Source organism: Dama dama, chromosome 13 (assembly GCF_033118175.1).
Source record: "Dama dama isolate Ldn47 chromosome 13, ASM3311817v1, whole genome shotgun sequence".
Lineage (NCBI taxonomy): Eukaryota > Metazoa > Chordata > Mammalia > Artiodactyla > Cervidae > Dama > Dama dama.
Genome location: NC_083693.1, coordinates 55,776,310 through 55,797,744, shown reverse-complemented (window position 1 = coordinate 55,797,744; position 21,435 = coordinate 55,776,310). Strand labels below are relative to the sequence as shown.

Genomic DNA, 21,435 nt, shown 5'->3' with positions numbered 1-21,435 from the left:
AAATCAAACAATCCAAATGCCCAACAATAAAGTGGTTAAAATATACTATGATGGAATAATATGCAGTCATTAAAACTGGTATCATCTTCAAAGATTAAATATAAGAAGCAGGGTACAACACAGATTATTTAACTAGCACAGTCCCAGTTTTTGGAAGTATATATTTTATTAGGAAAAAAAGGCCAAATGAAATACACCAAAGTGCTCTCAGGAATTACCATCTGATGGTAGGGAATCAGGTGATTTTAATCTTCTTTCTTCCTCATTATATTTTCATTATATTTTCCAAATTCTCTATAATGAATACTATTTCCTTAATAAAATATATATAATTAATGCCATTTAAAATATAAATGTCAAAAATAAATATCACTGATTTATGAAAAATCATTAATTGAAATCTCTTTTGATGTACTGTCAAAGTGTAACACCTTCTATGTAGTTCTGCCTTCATTCCATGGCAATTCTCCTTTCACAGAGAGAAAGGGGAAGTGAGTCCCTCCTTGGCATCTGAGCAGCCACACATTCTAAAATACCAGAGGTTAAGGTAGGAAATTCCTTACCCTGCTGTAGTATTTCAGAACTCCTCTGTAGACATAGGCACGCACACTCTGAGGGTAAATTTTAATGGCCTCATTACAACTCAAGATTGCTTTGGAGTATCTGCCTTTCAAACCATAGTAGGCTACTCGACTTAAATATGCCTTTTCAGAGAAAGATAGGAAGAAAGCAGAAACAGATTATTTCAATAAAAGCATCAGTTCTGCCAAAATATATATGGTAGTTGGAACAAATTTATGCCATCCAAATATGATATAAATCAGACTTTTTGTCACTCTCTTTTATTAAGAAAATTTCAAACTCACAGAATATTGAAAGAATAGTACAGTGAACATCCATACACCTACCACCTGGATTCAATAATTATTAACATTTTGTAATTTTGTTGTTATCTAATTTTTCCTGAACAATTTGAAAATAAATTGTAGACATTTTAAAAATTCACCCCAAGTCTTTCAGTATACATCTTCTTCGAAGAAGACATTCTCCTACACAACCGTGTTACCACTGTATATCTAAAAAATTAATAGTATTTCCCTAAAATCATCTGATATTTCATCCATATTCAAATTTCATACACTTTTAAAATCAAGATCCAATGGAGTTTCATCTATTGGATTTTATATTGTCTCTATAGTCTCTTAAAAGGCAGGATACAATGTAACAGCAAAGCAAGAAGTAAATAAATTTATTTATATAATATAGTATATAAAATCATAATGATTAATCGGTACATTAAAATATTAACAAATTTATATACATTAAAATTCACAAAGCACTTTTACCTATATAATATCCCTGTTGGAAATCATACTTTCAGTTCAATGGAAAATACAGATAATACATAGATTATTAAAACAACTTAAAAGTAGATAAAAGTAGCTGTTGCTAACTGATAACAATAACACTTAAAGATTTAATAGTATTAGCAAATTTAACACACTCTCCAAACCAGAGCGATCACCTGTTTAAATACCTGGTAATGTTTTGGATCAAGGGTAATTGCACGATTGAAATCCAGGATGGAGCCACTCTTGTGGAGTCTGACTTTACAAAGCCCACGGTGATAAAAGACTTCTGGAAAATCGGGATTTGCTCTCACAGCTTTTGTAAAGGAATCAAAAGCCTAGAAGAGCATATTGGTAAAAAGCAAATCATTCAGTGAGTAGAATATATTAGTTAAAAAGTTAATACATTACAGTACATAACTATTATTGAAAAGTTTTTATTTTTTGGTCATTTTAAATATGTTTTTCCCAGTGAACCTTGTGGAGCCAAAGTATATGAATGACCCAGGTTTATTATAATTTACAGGTTCCCTTATTCACAGACTAATGTCTACATAATTCAGGTTGTTACAATACATTTGGAGCTGTAATTTAAAAAAAAAATTCATTTATGTATATATTTGGCAGCACCGGGTCTTAGCTGTGGTATGCAGGATCTTTAGTTGCAGCATGTGGGATGTAGATCCCTGACTAGGGATCAAACCTAGGTCCCCTGCGTTGGGAACACTGAGTCTTAGCCACTGGGCTACCAGGGAAGACCCTAAGAGGACTTTAATCATTATGTGTCTTACTGTGTTTCTTCAAAGAAATCACACTTCCTATTTATTATTTCCCATGAAGACCAGCAGATACATAGTTACAAAATTTCAAAACAAAAGAACTCCAAAATTTTTTCTAACATTTAAAGCAAAACTAGGTTTCCCCTGCTTGTCCAAAGGACTAAGAACATGAAAAATATTTGTAATTAATCTCATATGTATTGTAATTTCTTAATGGAAAACTAATCAAGTGCAATTCTCTTTTAAAGTTATGAAGATATAGGTCTCAGACACCATCCACCCCTATGAATATAAGGACTGGAATGGTGTGTGGGTATGTCTGTCTGTGTGTGTGTCTGTGTAGTTGTGAAATATTCAAAAAGAGCCAATGATATGTCATTTACATATTTATCATATCAGTGAAAATTTCAAAATGGAGAATTGTATAAAATAGCCAAATATTATTAGGTTGGTGCAAACATAATTTTGGTTTTTGCAGTGTTGAAACTTGCCATTTGATATTAGAATACATTCTTAAATAAATGTGGTTACATTATGTCATTTTAATACACATTTCTCACTTTATTTTTTTTGCTAATGACTTATTGCTGTTTATTTTATATTTATTTTAGATTATGGAAATGATGTTAGACAAAAAAGCAAATTTGAGCGATTTTCTTATTGGAGTTCAAAATAGGTTATTAAGCAGCGGAGACAACTCACAACATCAACAACGATTTTGTCCCAAGAACTGCTAATAAATGTACAGCACAGCGGTGGTTCAAAAAGTTTTGCAAAGGAGACAAGAGCCTTGAAGATGAGGAGCACAGTGGCTGGCCTTTGGAAGTTGACAACGAAAACTGAGAACCATCATCAAAGCTGATCCTCTTACAACTACATGAGAAGTTGCCGAAGAACTCAATGTCAACCATTCTACAGTCATTCTTCATTTGAAGCAAACTGGAAAGGTGAAAAAGTTTGATAAGTGGGTGCCTCGTGAGCTGACTGGAAATGGAAAACATTGTCGTTCTGAAGTGTCGTCTTCCCTTGATTCTACACAACAATGAATCATTTCTCAATCAGGGTGTGACAAAAAGTGGATTTTATACAACTGGCCATGACCTGCTCAGTGGCTGGACAAAGAAGAAGGTCCAAAGCACTTCCCAAAGCCAAACTTGCACCAAAAAAAGGTCATGCTCACTGTTTGGTGTTCTGCTGCTGGTCTGATCCACTACAGCTTCTTGAATCCCAGTGAAACCATTACAGCTGAGAAGTATGCTCAGCAAATCAATGAGATGCACAGAAAACTGCAATGCCTACAAGATGGCATCGGTCAACAGAAAGGGCCCAGTTTTCCTCCATAACAATGCCCGATTGTATGTCGCACAACCAATGCTTCAAAAGTTGAATGAGTTGGGCTACGGTTTTGCCTCATCCACCATATTCACTTGATCTCTTGCCAACCGACTATCACTTCTTCAAGCATCTTGACAACTTTTTGCAGGGAAAACGCTTCCACAGGAAGCAGGATGCAGAAAATGCTTTCCAACAGTTCATCAAATCCTGAAGCACAGATTTTTACACTACAGGAATAAATAAACTTATTTCTTGTTGGCAAAAATATGTTGATTATAATGGTTCCTATTTTAATTAATTAAAATTAATTATACCTATGGCCGATTCATGTTTGATATATGGCAGAAATTGTCTCAATATTGTAGAGTAATTATCCTCCAGTTAAAAATAAAATTAAATTAAAAAAAATAAGGATTTGTTTGAGCCTAGCTATAATGATTTAAAGTTCAAGGTCCAAAACTGCAATTACTTTTGCACCAACCTAATAGATAAATACTTAATAATTGAATCAACTGGTTTTCAATGAACCTGGTCATCTTAACAGCCAATTTACTCTGATTTTAATTGTTCAATTGTCAATAAAGGAAATCAGTGTCCTAATTGTTTTCCATTTATCCTGCATGACATTGATGCACTCAAAGTACTGACAATGTGGTAAGTAAATTTATACTAAGTGATGAAATTATTTTGCTATAATAATTTCTTACAATTAGATTTATTGTGGGAAACACACATTAGTCTTTAGAATATTGCTGACAAACAAGCATTAATAAAACGTGTTGAATAAATAAAACAACATAGTAGGTTTTAAGTGTGCAGACTGACTATAGTAAGCCAAGCTTTACGAGAAGCTTTGGTCTGGTCCCTCACTGCTTAGGTGGCCTTTGGAAATGGAACTGAATGTAAGGAAATAATTTCTAAAACCATGAAAAACTTATGTGCCTAAATACACAAAATACCAGTTGTAAGCTGCCTTCCTCCATGTAACAAAGACCCAAGTGATACAGACAGTCTGCAGAAGCTGCTAAGGGATTCAGTCCTTTATCAGAATAAGAAATGAGATCCAAGGCCTTTTTAAACATTCTCATGGCTTCCTATAAAGATTTTAAAAAAGAGAGAGTGAGGGAAGATAATGTTTCTCTATAATGTTTATTTAACATGACAGGCTACATAGTAAAGGGAATCCTGAGTGCACAGCCTTACACTCATTTCACATGAGGACACACAGATCTGGTAAAGACATGGATCTTGTCAGGGCACAGCGACAGAGGACCCAGGTCGGGAGTCTGACCTACCAATGTGCCTGGCCTATAAGGAGGTATATAAGTAGGCTTACACAAATGGACTTTTGGAACTGTAATTTCTAAATTCTTTTCTTTTTTGTGAAAATTTATGTGAGTTTAATCTATGAAATAGAGCCATACAAGACTAATTTCTAAATTCTAAAGGGTATTTTCTCATAGTCTTAAATCAGACTTCAATTTATAGACCAGTTTATGACCAGTTGCCTACCAAGTCTCCTGAAGGGAATGCTGGCCGGCTGTTATGTAGTAAAAGTTCTCTACTGACAATCTCTGAGGCAGTTTGAATCACCCTTTATTTTGTTCTGCTGTGCTCTCAACAGGGTTCCACTGACACGAGACAATAAACTAACATCAAAAATTACCCATTTAAACTATTTTGCCAAAAGAGTTGAAATTCATTAATGAAAAAATTCAATTTCCCAGATAAAGACAGCTTTTCATAATTAGTGTCTCTGTATATTAATCTGTGTAGAAATGCAGATGATTATGACTCTTTAGCCTACTTAATTACATGAAATTTACATGAAATTGCTAAAGAAACGATGAGGTTTAACTTGGATATGCGGTGTCCTTGTGCCCACCCTTGGTTTCCGCCACATATTTACAGTCCATCTCAACATTCAGTGGCTCAGCTGGTCAAGAATCTGCCTGCAATGAGGGAAGACCTGGGTTCAATCCCTGGGTTGGGAAGATCCCCTGGAGAAGGTAACAGCTATCCACTCCAGTATTCTGACCTGGAGAATTCCATGGACTGTATAGTTCATGGGATCGTACAGAGTCAGACACGACTGACAGAATTTCACTTTCAACATTAAAGGCAAGACCTTGCTACAGAAAATACACCAATCAAATTCTCAGTTTTCCTCCTTTTTAATTTTCAAAGTCCCTCTATCTTCTTCATTTCCATCTGTTTCTCTCCTGTCTTTGGATGGTTTCCTTTCTTCTTCTCAGAGCTAACTCCTTAAGCTGTGCCTTTGACCCCAACTCATCCCCACAGAATCTGCTAGTTCCTTCCACTTCTGAATCTCTGCCCCTTCATTGTCTCCTTGACTCCCTACAGTCTTCCACCACATTTACTTTAAAATGAACACATCTTCACTTCCTCTTGCTTTCTCCTTCAGCTGCTGTCCCACCTCTCTTTCCTTCACTACTATAGAAAGTAGTAGTTGTCCTTGTGAGGTTTGCAGGGAAGGCATATTTACATTCTAAACACAATATTCTGGTGGCCATGGGGATAAAAACTTTGAAGACTTATAACTCTGTCATATTAAGTCAAGCAAACTAAAAATATGTTCTGAATTAGGACTAATGACCAGAGAAACAGAGAAAGGAAGTGGATTTGAGAGATATATTTAGAAAGTAGAACCAAGAGAACATGACTATTGATTTGGTATAAAGGGCAACCAAAAGTGACCTCAGATTTCTAACAGAGCAATGTCAGGGAGGCAGGGAGGTTAAAGGAAATTTAGGGTTATTCCCAAGAAGGAATTCAATATCATAAAAGTGTCAATGATCCCTAAAATAACCTAGAGAGTCAATGCAATTCAGTCAAAATTCCAGCAGGATTTCTTGTTGCTGTTCTTTTTATTGAGGCATAGTGGCAACCCACTACAGTATTCTTGCCTGGAAAATCCCACAGACAGGAGTCTGGAGGGCTACAGTTCATGTGATTGCAAAGAGTCAGACACAACTGAATGACTGAGCATAGATATTTACAACAGTGTTAGTTTCTGCTGTACAAAGAAGTGAATCAGCTATATGCATACACATATCCCTTCCTTCTCGGACCTACCTCCCCCCCACCCCATCCCACCCATCTGGATCATCTTAGAGCACTGAGCTGAGCTCCCTGTGCTATAGGCTCCCACCAGGGTTTTTAATGACTCTTGACAAGCTGAATTTAAAATGTGTATGGAAGAGAAAAGGATGAAAAATAACCAGGGATTTCCTGAGAAAATATGCTGTGATGACTTGCTCTACCGGATGTCAAGAATTACAATAAAGAAACAGTAATTAAGACATTGTATTATTAAGTCAGGGGTAGAAATATTGACCAAAAGAACAGAATAGAAAACGCCAAATCAGTCCCATATATACATGAAAAGCTACAACAGGACAGACGTACTACTTAAATCTTTGATTGAGGAGAACACTTCAGTAAATGATACTGGAACATCTGAGTATCCATATGGGGAAAATTGAAATTTTATCAATATCTCACATTCAAAAATATCTATTTAGGGTAGAGTGAGATCTTAAACTGGAGAAGGGAATGGCAAACCACTTTAGTATTCTTGCCTTGAGAACCCCATGAACAGTATGAAAAGGCAAAAAGATAGGACATTGAAAGATGAACTCCCCAGGTTGGTAGGTGCCAAATATGCTACTGGAAAAGAGTGGAGAAATAACTTCAGAAAGAATGAAGAGATGAAGCCAAAGCAAAAACAACGTCCTCTGGTCTTAGAAGTAAAGTCCAATGCTGCAAAGAACAATATTGCATAGGGACCTGGAATGTTAGGTCCGTGAATCACAGTAAATGGGAAGTGGCCAAACAGGAAATGGCAAGAGTGAACATCAAAAATTTAGGAATCAGTGAACTAAAATGGACTGGAATGGGCTAATTTAACTCAGAAGACCATTACATCTACTACTATGGCCAAGATTCCTTTAGAAGAAATGGAGTAGCCATCATAGTTAACAAAAGAGTCCAAAATGCAGTACTTGGGTGCAAACTCAAAGATGACAAAATGAACTCTGTTCGTTTCCAAGGCAAACCATTCAATATCACAGTGATCCAAGTCTATGCCCCAACCAGTAATGCTGAAGAAGCTAAAATTAAATGGTTCTATGAAGACCTACAAGACCTTTCAGAACTAACACCCAAAAAAGATATCCTTTTCATCATAGGGGAATGGAATGCAAAAGTAGGAAGTCAAGAGACATCTAGAGTAACAGGAAATTTGGCCTTGGAATACAAATGAAGCAGGGCAAAGGCTAGCAGAGTTTTGCTAAGAGAACGCACTGGATATAGCAAACACCCTCTTCCAACAACACAAGAGATGACTCTACACATGAACATCACCAGATGGCCAACACCGACATCAGACTGATTATATTCTTTGCAGCCAAAGATGGAGAAGCTCTATACAGTCAGCAAAAACAAGACGGGGAGCTGACTGTGGTTCAGATCATGAACTCCTTATTGCCAAATACAGACTTAAATTGAAGAAAGTGGGGAAAACCACTAGCCCATTCAGGTATAACCTAAATCAAATCCCTCATGATTATACAGTGGAAGTGACAAATAGATTCAAGGGATTAGATCTGATAGAGTGCCTGAAGAACTATGGACGGAGGTTCATGACTTTGTACAGGAGGTAGTGATAAAGACCAACCCAAAGAAAAAGAAATGCAAAAAGGCAAAACGGTTGTCTGAGGAGGCCTTATAAATAGCTGAGAAAAGAAGAGAAGTGAAAGGCAAAGGAGAAAAGGAAAGATATAAGCATCTGAATGCAGAGTTCCAAAGAATTAGCAAGGAGAGATAAGAAAGCCTTCCTCAGTGATCAATGCAAAGAAATAGACGAAAACAATAGAAAGTGAAACTAGGAATCTCTTCAAGAAAATTAGATACCAAGGGAACTTTTCATGCAAAGATGGGCACCATAAAGGACAGAAATGGTATGGACCTAATAAAAGCAGAAGATATTAAGAAGAAGTGGCAAGAATACACAGAACTATACAAAAAAGATCTTCACAAAAGATCCAGATAACCACAATGGTGTGATCACTCACCTAGAGCCAGATATCCTGGAATGTGAAGTCAAGTGGGCCTTAGGAAGCATCATTATGAACAAAGCTAGTGGAGGTGATGGAATTCCAGTTAAGCTATTTCAAATCCAAAAAGATGATGCTGTGAAAGTGCTGCACTCAATATGCCAGCAAATTTGGAAAACTCAGCAGTGGCCACAGGACTGGAAAAGATCAGTTTTCATTCCAATCCCAAAGAACGACAATGCCAAAGAATGCTCAAACTATCGCACAATTGCACTCATCTCTTATGCTAGCAAAGGAATGCTCAAAATTCTCCAAGCCAGACTTAAGCCAACAGTACATGAAACGTGAACTTCCAGACGTTCTTCAAGCTGGTTTTAGAAAAGGCAGAGGAACCAGAGATCAAATTGCCAACATTCACTGGATCATCGAAAAAGCAAGACAGTTCCAGAGAAACATCTATTTCTGCTTTATTGACTGTGCCAAAGCCTTTGACTGTGTGGATCACAATAAACTGAAGAAAATTCTGACAGAGATGGGAATACCAGACCACCTGACCCGAGACCAGACCACCTCTTGAGAAACCTGTATGCAGGTCAGAAAGCAACAGTTAGAACTGGACATGGAACTACAGACTGGTTCCAGATAGGAAAAGGAGTAAAGGGTGTATATTGTCACCCTGCTTATTTAACTTATATGCAGAGTACATCATGAGAAATGCCCAGTCTGGATGAAGCACAAGCTGGAATCAAGATTGCCATGAGAAATAACAATAACCTCAGATATGCAGATGACACCACCCTTAAGGCAGAAAGTGAAGAACTAAAGAGCCTCTTGATGAAAGAGGAGACTGAAAAAGTTGACTTAAAGCTCAACGTTCAGAAAACTAAGATCATGACATCTGGTCCCATCACTTCATGGCAACTAGATGGGGAAACAACGGAAACAGTGAGAGACTTTATTTTGGGGGGCTCCAAAATCACTGCAGATGGTGATTGCAGCCATGAAATTAAAAGACAATTGCTCCTTAGAAGAAAAGCTATGACCATCCCAGATAACATATTGAAAAGCAGAGACATTAATTACTTTGCCAACAAAGGTCTTTTAAGTCATAGCTATGGCTTTTCCAGTAGTCATGTATGGATGTGAGAGTTGGGAAAGCTGAATGTCGAAGAATTAACGCTTTTGAACTGTGGTGTTGGAGAAGACTCTTGAGAGTCCCTTGGACTTCAAGGAGATCCAACCAGTCCATCCTAAAGGAAATCAGTCCTGGGTGTTCATTGGAAGGACTGATGCTGAAGCTGAAACTGCAATACTTTGGCCACCTGATGCGAAGAGCTGACTCATTAGAAAAGACCCTGATGCTGGGAAAGATTGAAGGCAGGAGGAGAAGGGGACGACAGAGGATGAGACGATTGGATGGCATCATGAATTTGTTGGACATGAGTTTGAGCAACCTCCAGGAGTTGGTGAGGGACAGGGAAGCCTGGCATATTGCAGTTCATGGGGTTGCAAAGAGTCGGACACAACTGAGTGACTGAACCGAACTGAACTGAGATCTTAAATTTGAAAAGCAAAACTTCTAAACTCTTAGAAGAAAATATGGGGAAACATCTTACGATCCTGGTGTAGAAAGGGAATTTTTAAACAATAATTTTTTTTAATATTTTTTATTTATTTATTTGACTGTGTCAGGTTGTGGCATGTGGGATCTAGTTAGCTGACCAGGAATTGAACCCAGGCCCCCTGCATTGGGAGCGCAGAGTCTTAGCCACTGGACCACCAGGAAAGTCCAAACGAGAATTTTTTTGAGGCTGCGACAATGAAACAAAAAGTAGATATAGTCAAGTACATTACAATTAAGACCCTCTGCTCATTAAAAGACATCATAAAGAAAATTTTAAAAGCAGGCACAAATTTTAAGAGAATATATGACACACATGCCACCAACCAAGGATTAATACATAGAACTTACTTCTTCAATTCCAAAAATCAATATGAACAAGACAAACAAAAATGTGTACAGGAAATGGATAGAACAGGAAATATGAGTGGCTATTAACCTATAAAATGATGCCTCGATCTTTCACTCAAACTGAAAAATGTGAACTAAGACCACAATGAGACAGTTTTATGCACCAAATTGACAAAAATAAAGTTGACAATACCAGTTACCATAGGGTGGAGATAAGCAATAATACTCATACACCACAGGTGCAAGAATAAATTGGTAGAAACCTATGGAACTATGTGCCATTTTCTTGAAAGTCAAACATTTACATTTTCTATGTTCCAGCAATGTTAACAGACGACATGAAAATGAGTGCTTGTAGCAAACTTACTCTTAAGACGAAGAAAAAAAAAAGGGAATAACCTAAATGTTAATTAACAGAAGAATCAAGAAATGAATGGCATGATTTATTTTGTTAAAAAACGTATATATAAGCTGTAATTCTAAGCACAATATAACAATTCCATGAATAGGTTTAGTAAACATGACTGAAACGTTTTTCACCTTGTTTCTCTTGGCCTTCATTTGAGCTTTTGCTAACAGAATACACATGGGGACATCAGGCTTGTTTACCATGATCCCATCCAAGACCTGGACGGCCTTGTCATGGTTCTCACAAAAGGAATAAATGAGTGCCTGCTGAATAGGACTCAACTCAATGAGACCTGAAAGGAAAAGAACGTTTATCAGTAACTTTGCCAAATATCTAGGACTTCGATCTAACTGTTTCTAGGCAGTCAAGCAATTCAATATTCTGTGTTTACAATATGAATTTAATAAATCAATATGATACTAAAATCTATTTATTATCAACAGACAATAAGACATTCCAATTACAAACAAAAAAAATAATAGTGTAAGTTTGATATAGCCTGTAATAATCTCGGGGCTTTCCAGGTGGTAAAGAATCCACCTGCCAATGCAGGAGATACAAGAGATGTGGATTCGATCCCTGGGACAGAAAGATCCCCTGGAGTAGGAAATGGCACCCATTCCAGTATTCTTGCCTGGAAAACTACATGAACAGAGGAGCCTGATGAGCTATGGTTCATGGGGTTGCAAAGAATCAAACATGACTGAGCGCGCACACACACACACACACACATAATAATCTCTCACAAAATTCACCAGGTTATGAGGCATTTTACAAATTGATTATATACATGCAAAATTGATGTTTTAAAGTTTCAAAATCCAACTCTGACTTTCAAGTGAACTCTTTGTGCTAGCTATATATAGCTATCAGTTCAGTTCAGTTCAGTCACTCAGCTGTGTCTGACTCTTTGCGACCCCATGAACCACAGCACTCCAGGCCTCCTTGTCCATCACTAGCTCCCAGAGTCTACACAAACCCATGTCCATTGAGTCGGTGATGCCATCCAACCATCTCATCCTCTGTCGTCCCCTTCTCCTGCCAACCCCATCCCTCCCAGCATCAGGGTTTTTTCCAATGAGTCAACTCTTCTCATGAGGTGGCCAAAGTATTGGAGTTTCAGCTTCAGCATCAGTCCTTCCAATGAATACCCAGGACTGATCTCCTTTAGGATGGACTGGTTGGATCTCCTTGCAGTCCAAGGGACTCTCAAGGGTCTTCTCCAACACCATAGTTCAGAAGCATAACAAATAGTATAAAAAGATTAAAGAAGTATTTTAAAATTAAGGCATTGATTATATTTACCTTTGTTCATTTCTGCTACCTGATAAATAGTGAACTTTGCAAGATCATAGCATCTCATCCTAAGAAGATACTGTCCTCTGAAAGAAATAACACTCTTTAAATCTAAGCAGCTAAAAATAATCTGTATTTTTCTAAGATAAATATTTTTATATTACTTAAGATCTTAAATTATGTTTATTCATACTTACATAGATATGACAAAAACAATGTGAAACATATGAATATTTGTGTACGTCTAAGTAAGCCAATTAGCATGGAAATGTGAGAACAAAACAATTTAGCAAATAGGAAGCTGAAAGTAAAATACTCACGTCTTTTTTTAATTATCAGTATTTAAAATGTTACACTCTGCTGCTGAGAAATTTTAACACTAAACACACGTCAAGGGGACATAAAAAGGGAGAAGTATTTACATAAATTGTTAAAATGTGGTTCAAGAGTTAAAACATAAAGCAAGCTCTTATCAGAAAGCACTGTTCCAGTCCATTTTCCCACATCTGTAAATCCATTTCCCATGTTAGTAATTATATTTTTGGTAGTGATAACTCATAATTTGCAATGGGTCCTTTCATAGCAAACTCTACTGGATCTGAAATACAGTTCAAAGTATTGTGTTTCTTTTTTTTTCCCACCGAATTATCCAAGGTTTATACTTGGTACCTCTGTAGACACAATCAAAATATATTGCCTCACTTTCATGAAATCTGGGATAACTATCTAACCAGTAATCTAGAGAGGTCTCAAAGAACTTAAATACGAGATAGCTGTGTTTTGAAACAAGGATAGAACAAAGGGAAAAATCTGCTTATTGCATAAATTATCTTAAAATTCAATGAAAACAGTAATTATATTTGACTTGCTGGTTGAGAGATGGCCATTCCTGGGAGATTAAATGTAAAACAAAGAGGTTAGGAGGATCAAGAAAGAACTAAGGATTCCAACAGCTAGCTCAGATTCTAAGTTATCCCAAGAAGAATTCTATTTCTATGCTCATACCTTATTATATATAATTGGATTCCATCTGGCTGAAGGTGGATAGCATAAGATAACTCTCTTACCGACTTTTTCAGTTTGTGCAACTGTTGAGTGATAAACAGAAATTTAGCTCATAATAATACTAATTGCTTCCTTTCTGATATTTATTTTCTCCCATTCTTCAATACAGAAATCGTGCAGGAATTGCTCAATGAACGTGGGATACAGTGAAGTAAAAAAAAAAAAAAAAAACAAGATGCTAAGTCTTCTGTTTTTTTAAATTATCTTTTAAGTTTGAAGAATGATTACACAGACCCACAAATAAATAGTTTTAGATAAATATGATTATATCATGTATTCTAGTTTCTTTTGTTTCACTTTTTCTCTAGCTTTTCAGTTTTTCTCCCTCAACCATAGCATCTTTTACACCAAACATTACTCATGCTAATAAACTAGATCACAAAGGAAGGTAAAATAAAAAGTCAATTCCAGTTAAAACTAAGAGAGGAAAAACAAGCTTGCACTTATAGGGTAAAATGAATGAGTAAAACAAACTACAACAATGCTGAAAAAAAAAAGATACGTTTTAAAATAAATATACAGTGAAAAGTAAACATTGATTCTTTTCTTAATACAGGTTACATAGCATAATCTGGATTTGTACAAATTTTTACAACATTCAGTTCAGTTCAGTTGCTCAGTCGTGTCCGACTCTTTGTGACCCCATGAACCACAGCACGCCAGGCCTCCCTGTCCATCACCAACTCCCAAAGTCTACCCAAACTCATGTCCATTGAATCGGTGATGCCATCCAACCATCTCATCCTCTGTCATCCCCTTCTCCTCCTGCCCTCAATCTTTCCCAGCATTAGGTATGTTACAAAAGGAGGAACTAAACAGATTCCAGCAAAATCAACCTGGGACAACAAATGACTCCTCTTACTAGGCTGACATGTTGATCAAAACATATTTGTACATGGAAGCAGACATACAGAGTGGGTCATGTCAAGAGGGAATTCAAAAGAAAGGAGTTTGAGATGTGTTTAACTGTGCAACTTCCGGCCTGCTGCTTCTCAAACTGACTGACCAGGTTGGTGTAATTAATAAACCACCTCGTCATATGTTTACATTGATCCACCTGGTTCCAACAATGGACGTATCTATACACTGAGAAAATCTTGACTGGGAATGATGGAGGCTCATTCTCTGGTCTTTACAAAATTTCCTGAGATTGAACTTCTCCAGGCAGCATGAAATCAGATTTACCCTCGAGGCTGAATCCACACTGTAAGCAAAGGTATTCTTCTATATACATATACAGGGTTTGGTTTGTCACTGTTTCATCTACATGGGATCTTACTGTACACACTTTATACTCTTCTAAAGCTTGCTCTAGAGTATCTCGGTAATCCCTCCAAATCAGCTGGTATAGTTCTAATTATTCTTTTTATCGACTACATAATGCTCTAGAGTGTAAATACAATGTAATTTACTCAACCATTACTGTGAAGAGATATGTGCCCCCTCACAATGAGTCTTTGAATATATGACCTTACACCTTGGTATTATGCTAGTGCTTTAGTTTCTAAGTATGCTCGGAGGAAACTTCTGCATGAGGCCTCAGCTCCATCTACAGGGAGTGACACAAAAGGGTCACACTCCATCCCCATCCCTTCCCAAAGGGATCAAGAGCAAACTCTCCCTGGGGACAGTGGCAAACTGGCCGAGGGTCATCCACCTCCACCATCGGGAAGATAAGGACTCGAGTGGGACTCTAGTCACACTGGCTTCTGAGATGTTGACAATGAGAACAGAGCCTCTAGCAAACTCCCAATGGACATGTTGTGTGGGCAAGAAATAAACCAAGAAATTTGGTTATTTTAAGATGGTGACTTTGGAGTTTGGCCTGTTGTTGTTGTTGTTTTTCCATAGCATAACAGCCTATCTTGACTGAAACCTACGTGAGGAGAGGACTTGGAGGAGATGAGGGCCAAAAGGTAACGAGAAGCGGGTTCACATGAACTCTTGCAAACCTTCGGCTTTTGCAGGATATTTGGCTTTTATGCTGATCACACAAGGGAAGCTATGGAGGAGTTCCAGGCAAAAAAGGAAAATAATCTGATTTATGTTTTAACGGGATCATTATGCTGTTGTTTTGAAAATCCATCAAAAAGGAATAAAGAACAGAAGCAGCAAGACCAGGAGGCTACTGCAATAACCAGTGAGAAATGACAGTATCTTGGACAGGGTAGTTAGCGGTGGAGCAGTAGAAAGGAATATCTGCTTTGAAAAGTAGACACAACCAGCTAACACTATATATCTCTGGAAAGTAAAATTTGGTTGGAGTCAGGAAGAACTTTTATTATTCACTGCATTGTTTGAATTTTACACTAAGCATAGTTTTTTAATTTAAATAACTTGTAAAATTTAAACCAAATTTAAAGGAAAATGTGAATGATTTAATCCCATCCAGTGCATAGGTCCCATTATAGAGAATAAGATTGTGGATAGTTTTTAATTTATTATTTGCATACATATATTACATATATATATATATATATATATATAGAGAGAGAGAGAGAGAGAGAGCTTTTGTAATAAGAAAAAAAGGCATTATTTTTAAAAAAAGAAAAGAAAATGAAAGACAGAAATTCACACCGAATCAGGAGAGGCTTTATAAGTGGGCAATTCTAATTAACTGAATCTATTTAATACCTAATATGCATTGCTTATAAATGCACTAGGCTCTGTAATTAGCTGAAAAAGAATACACAGATATATTTTAAATTATACTATTGAACAACTATTCAGAAAATCAAAACTTTTTAAAAAAAAATCAAGCATCTCAAACTTTAGATACCTTACTATAGGCTTCTGCTCGACAAATATAGCTTTGAATATACATAGGGTCATGTCTAATAGCCTCAGAAAAATATGAAGTGGCTTCAATGTAGTTATCCAGATGTAGCAGATATATGAGGCCAATATTTATATAAGCCAAAGTAATGGTTCTTCAAAAAAAAAATGACAAAGCAAAATATTCTTAGACACTTTGACTATTCCAAATGTTCTCCAATTATAAATGAACCTAATAAAATACATACAGCAATTTATTGAAGGGTTCATTCTCAGGGTTTTACTAAAGCAAAGTAAATCAGTTAACTACTTTCTATTAAAAACTACAAACACCTTTATAAAATCCTTAGTAAGGAATAAACATCTGTAGGATTTGTCCTAGGAATAGATTTCCTGAAGCTTTCTTGACTCTTAGCAGTACTTCATTCTTCTTTACTTAATCTTGACTTACCTTGAATAACAAGCTTAGTTATCCTCAAAAGCTTTTGTCTCAGTCTATGTTATATTCTCCCTGAGAAAGGGTGTGGAACAGTAAGAAACAGCAAGCCTTAGGGTTAAAAATCCTCTCAAAAGAGTTATTAACCCAGCTGCTTTTCTATATCAAATAAATACTGTTTTTCTCTCTTAGAAGCAAACAATTTTCAATGTAGAACTTTAGAAATTGTGTTCCATGCCTCTATTTCAAAATGAAGAAACTACACATCCTTAGCCCAACTTTGTAGAAGTCCTGACCCTTTTGCCTACTGCCCGCTTTCTGACTTTCTGCAACTGAAACTCACTTCTTTCTCTTCCTGACTCAGAAATATCCCAAAGAAAACCACTGTGGCCACTATGAAGCCATGCTCCATGACGTTCCTAAGTCAAGTTCCATGTTTACCCCAAAGAAGCTAAGTAAGCAGTCTGTCAGATGGCACAAAAATGGCATAATTTGTTACCTTTCTGACAACTTCCATTTTAATGAATGCTTCTTTGGAAAGAAGGGGAATTATTTAATTAAATTCTGTTTTTACAGTCTGGTTTTCTGACTAGTGTATATAACCTTCAGTCTGTTTCTTCCTGAACCTATATTCTAATGGTATTCGCTTTTCTCTTCTGCATTACTGAACAAAATGCAGTCAGAAGTTCTAAACAGAGGATTTCCTTCCATTGAGTCATATATTGTACATTGTAATGATATATCAAACATAATATTTTGCCATTATTTTAGAACTTGATGACAATTTTCCATGAACTTAACTTCAAAAAGTTCTAACCTGGTCATCCCCAAACTGCTCTTAGTTACTGGTTGATTTTGTTATCCATGAATATAAACTCTCCTCAAACCCATTCAATCCCTAAAATTTGCAGAAGCATCTGAGGCAAACAGATGTTGAGAACAGTCCTTATTTTGGAAGTGATCTCATTTTTGGAAGTAGTATTATAATTCTAGGATGACTTTATATTTGTCTCATTTTTGCAAAGTTACTAATGATGAAGGGAGAAAGCTTTTTCTTGCATTAGTGGTATTTTCTTAATTTTATACAAAAGTGAAATCAGTAAGAATGAAAAAGAAAACATACCTTTCAAGACAAATAACGGCTTCAAAGTCACAAATTGCTAGCCACCAAAGTTTTAGATCTGCATAGAGTATGCCCCGATGTAGAAAACAACTAAGATTCTCGTAGCCATCATTTATGAGAGCTTAAAAATAAAGGTATATATCTTATTCAGGTTGTGAGCAAACATATCTGAGTTATATTTTATCCTATACTCCTTCCTATAGATTATTCTTATTTTTTAATATTATATAAAATAAAACATATCTATGGGCGTAATTCCTTGGTGAGTAAAAAATAGTACTCACATATAAAAGTACATTTGTTTATAAATAACAATGTGATTATCCTGGTTCACAAATTCATTAGAGCTGGAAGACATCCTGGTGGTAATCCAGGTAATCTACAAATGAAAAGATTAAGGTCCACATTGCCCATGCAAACCAATGTCAAAGATGGGCCTAGAATCTGACCTCTGATTCACTTCAGTGAATTGCAGTTAGAAAGGTGCCATTACCCTTGATGGCCTGTTATTATCAGGTACACAAGAAAGCATCATTACTGGCCAAACAACAGGTACAAGCCCAGAATAGGTCAGACAGCAGAGGCCAGGCTTATACACATAAACCAGGAAGGCAGCTCAAAGAGACCACTCCAATGCACAGAGACCTTGGAGTTAAGGCAGGCAAGTTGACTATGCATGTCCCAAATAACAGAAGCATAGGGCACAAGTAACCTCCTCTCAGGACTCCGGGTGTGTGGTCTTCATCAGTGACCAGTCTAGTCAGTCAATCCTAAAGGAAATCAACCCTGAATACTCATTGGAAGGACTGATGCTGAAGCTGAAGCTCCAATACTTTGGCCACCTGACGCGAAGAAACAACTCACTGGAAAAGATCCTGAGGCTGGGAAAGACTGAAGGCAGAAGAGAAGAGGGTCAGAAAGAATGAGATAGTTGGATGGCATCACCAACTCAATGGGCAGCAGTCTGAGCAAACTCCAGAAGACACTGAAGGACAGGGAAGCCTGGTGTGCTGCAGTCCATGGGATCACAAAGAATCAGACACAACTTAGCAACTGAACAACAACCAGTCAGTCTAGAGATCATCTCACATTTCCCCCTCAACTTTCAAAAACATGCAGTGAATTAGATGAGATTTACACAACATATAATCTACATCTTCCAAGTTTCTTGAGCACATTCTAGCTAAAAAGGGAAAGTTTTCCAAAAAAAAAAAGAAGATACATAATGTTCACAGGCTGGGACACAAATATTCACAGTACTATATTATGGGAAGTATACGATCACACAGATTAAGTAATCACTTGAAGGTCATTTGACTGCTCAGTTTACAGTATGACTGTCTAACAAGGAGAAAGTTAGCTGCAGTTTGGGTGGTTGCTCTAGAAAACAGAAACATTCTCTTTGGGGGGGAAAAATGTATTAGAATTACTTAACCCCTCTGTGCATCAGTTTTCTCATCAGTAAAATGGAGATGATAATAGTACCTACCTCACAGCATTATTCTGAAGAGTAACTGAGACACTCCCTATATAGCATTTAGAATAGTGCTGCCTGGAAAGTTGTGAAATGTCTAATGAATGTTAGATATTATTATTAGCTTAGAGAAATATCTTGAGGGTCCATTTAATGAAAGATAAAACTCCTTAGGCTAACCTATAGGAAAGGACTGAGGCCAAAATAAAGTTGGTCAGCTCTGAATAATCAACTGACAAGGATTTGTATTATTGTGATGGCATAGAAAAGAGGGGATAAGGAACCCAAGACATGGAGAAGAGGGAAATATGAGAAAGCGGCTTTTAGGAAGAACAGGAAGAAAGGGGTTTGGCCAGATGGCAGATGTACAGGGCTGACAGAGACTAATAAAAGATGAACCTTCAGAAATAAGGGTCTTTAACCTTCAGTTTTGAATTATCTGTGCTAACTTTATCCAACGACCCCTAAAACATTCAGTAACAGATGGTAACCATGAGAAGTGAACTGGTGAACCAAAATGGAGAATCAATCAGAGAGGAGTAATTAGATACAAAGATTATAAGAGAAGTGAACAAGAATCCTCAGTTCCAGGAATCGTTGGCAACAGAAAGGAGGACACTAGACTCCTCTCGGCACATAGGATGGGCTCTGAGTTATTTTATTTGCATATTCGTGGGAAGGGTGACTTCAGAAGTGAGATGGACTTAGAAATGTCAATAAATGATCACCTGTTATTGACTTCCCTGAACAGCGGGCTATTCTCTTCCTAAGGGTCTAGGGGTTTCTTTAAGCTCTAGATTCTGCCTCATCAAGGATGTCGGGATTCTAACACTTTGCACCCAGGTGAACACAGCCATGTTTGGAGTGTTGAACCCTGGCTGGAATTTGCCAGTAAGGATGGGCTAATTTACTCAGCTGGACACTGTTTACTGAGCACTTATTCTCTATCCAGAATTGTGCTGGACATACTTGGGGACCAAGAATGTACTGGCACATAGGTAGAAATGGCCACTTTTACCTGTTGGCATCCTCTTACCGAGGATTCCCATTTTTAGTTTAAGGGTTACAAAACTCAGAATTTGACTAATCCATCAGCTGGGCCTATGGAGTGGGACTCATCCCACCAGGAAAATTCACTATCATTTTAGCAAGATGACTAGGAAATGGGCCTAGATTTCCAGAAATAGCCTCAGAAGTTCATATATAGAAAGAGATTTCTTTGATATGATATTCTCTCTTTGCCACTGTTATACACATGTAAACACACACACACAATTACACACACTAAAAGGGAATATTAGAAACACTTTTAGCTAAACTATTATAGCTTACAAGTATAAAATATATGTGCTATATAAATATACATTAGTGTGTATATATATATAACCATACAATAATACACATATTACATTAGTTATCCCACATTAGTATCCCACTCCATGAAAGTGAGCTGCTGAACCTCAGATTAAATCCCCATATATGTGCCATTGAACGTGAAGTACCTGAAACACTATAATCCTGCAGCGCCCTAAGAGGGTTACTCTTCCTAAATAAGCAGGCTCTATAATACAATGCTAACCAGTTATTAGGCTCTAAGTGAACTGCAATAGAAAGATCTTGAACTGCTTGCTTATAAAAGTGCCGTTGAAAATATGTTCTCCCTCGGTACATCCTAGAAAAAGAGAAAAGTTCATTTTAACATGTACAGAAAAATATAAATTTTCTCTTTTTGGCAAACCTATACAACTAATTTTATATTTGAATAACAATTGGTGGTTATTTCTCTTTGCTTCCCAGGAAAGCTTAGTCATAATGTTAACAGCAAAAGAGATATAAACTTTTTATAAATAAATATATATAATAAAATGTTTTCATTATAAATATACAATAAAATATTTTATGCTTATTAATGTTACATATTAACTGTATGCTTATGAATTTATTATATCTCTTATATTTATCAGAGATGTGTGTCAATAAAATACACCCAAATAAATGGGAGATTTCTCTATCTACATGCATAAAAGATATTGCATCAGTTTCATGAGTTGAATTCTATCTCCATTAATTTCTGACTTCAGTTCCTAAATTTTCATTGACCTAGATCAACTCTGAAAATCCCATCTTCAATTAATAATGTAAAGCAAATCAGTTTTTACAACTAAAACAAAAATGACAATTAAGGAAAAACAGGAATAAGCTACTAGGCTGCCTGCCCTGAAGAAATTAAACCCAGGGGGAGGAAAAGAGATGCTCAGGAAGGTTATAATATGAAAACAATGGTAATTTGAAATAAAGAGTGCAGCCACTAACAGAGGTCTTTCAAAAGCACCAAGACTCAGGA

The 21,435-nt window shown here is 36.6% G+C and overlaps 1 protein-coding gene across 1 annotated transcript in view; it reads right to left on the bottom strand.

Annotated features, from left to right (window-relative positions):
- The window catches only part of TTC6 (tetratricopeptide repeat domain 6), a 186,000-nt gene that overhangs the window by 31,003 nt on the left and 133,562 nt on the right, over positions 1-21,435 (bottom strand). Inside the window, 9 exon segments of the mRNA XM_061159674.1 lie at positions 564-704; positions 1,538-1,687; positions 4,423-4,557; positions 11,054-11,214; positions 12,228-12,304; positions 13,224-13,306; positions 16,063-16,213; positions 17,618-17,738; positions 20,594-20,763. Coding sequence (XP_061015657.1) covers positions 564-704; positions 1,538-1,687; positions 4,423-4,557; positions 11,054-11,214; positions 12,228-12,304; positions 13,224-13,306; positions 16,063-16,213; positions 17,618-17,738; positions 20,594-20,763 — 1,189 coding nt within the window.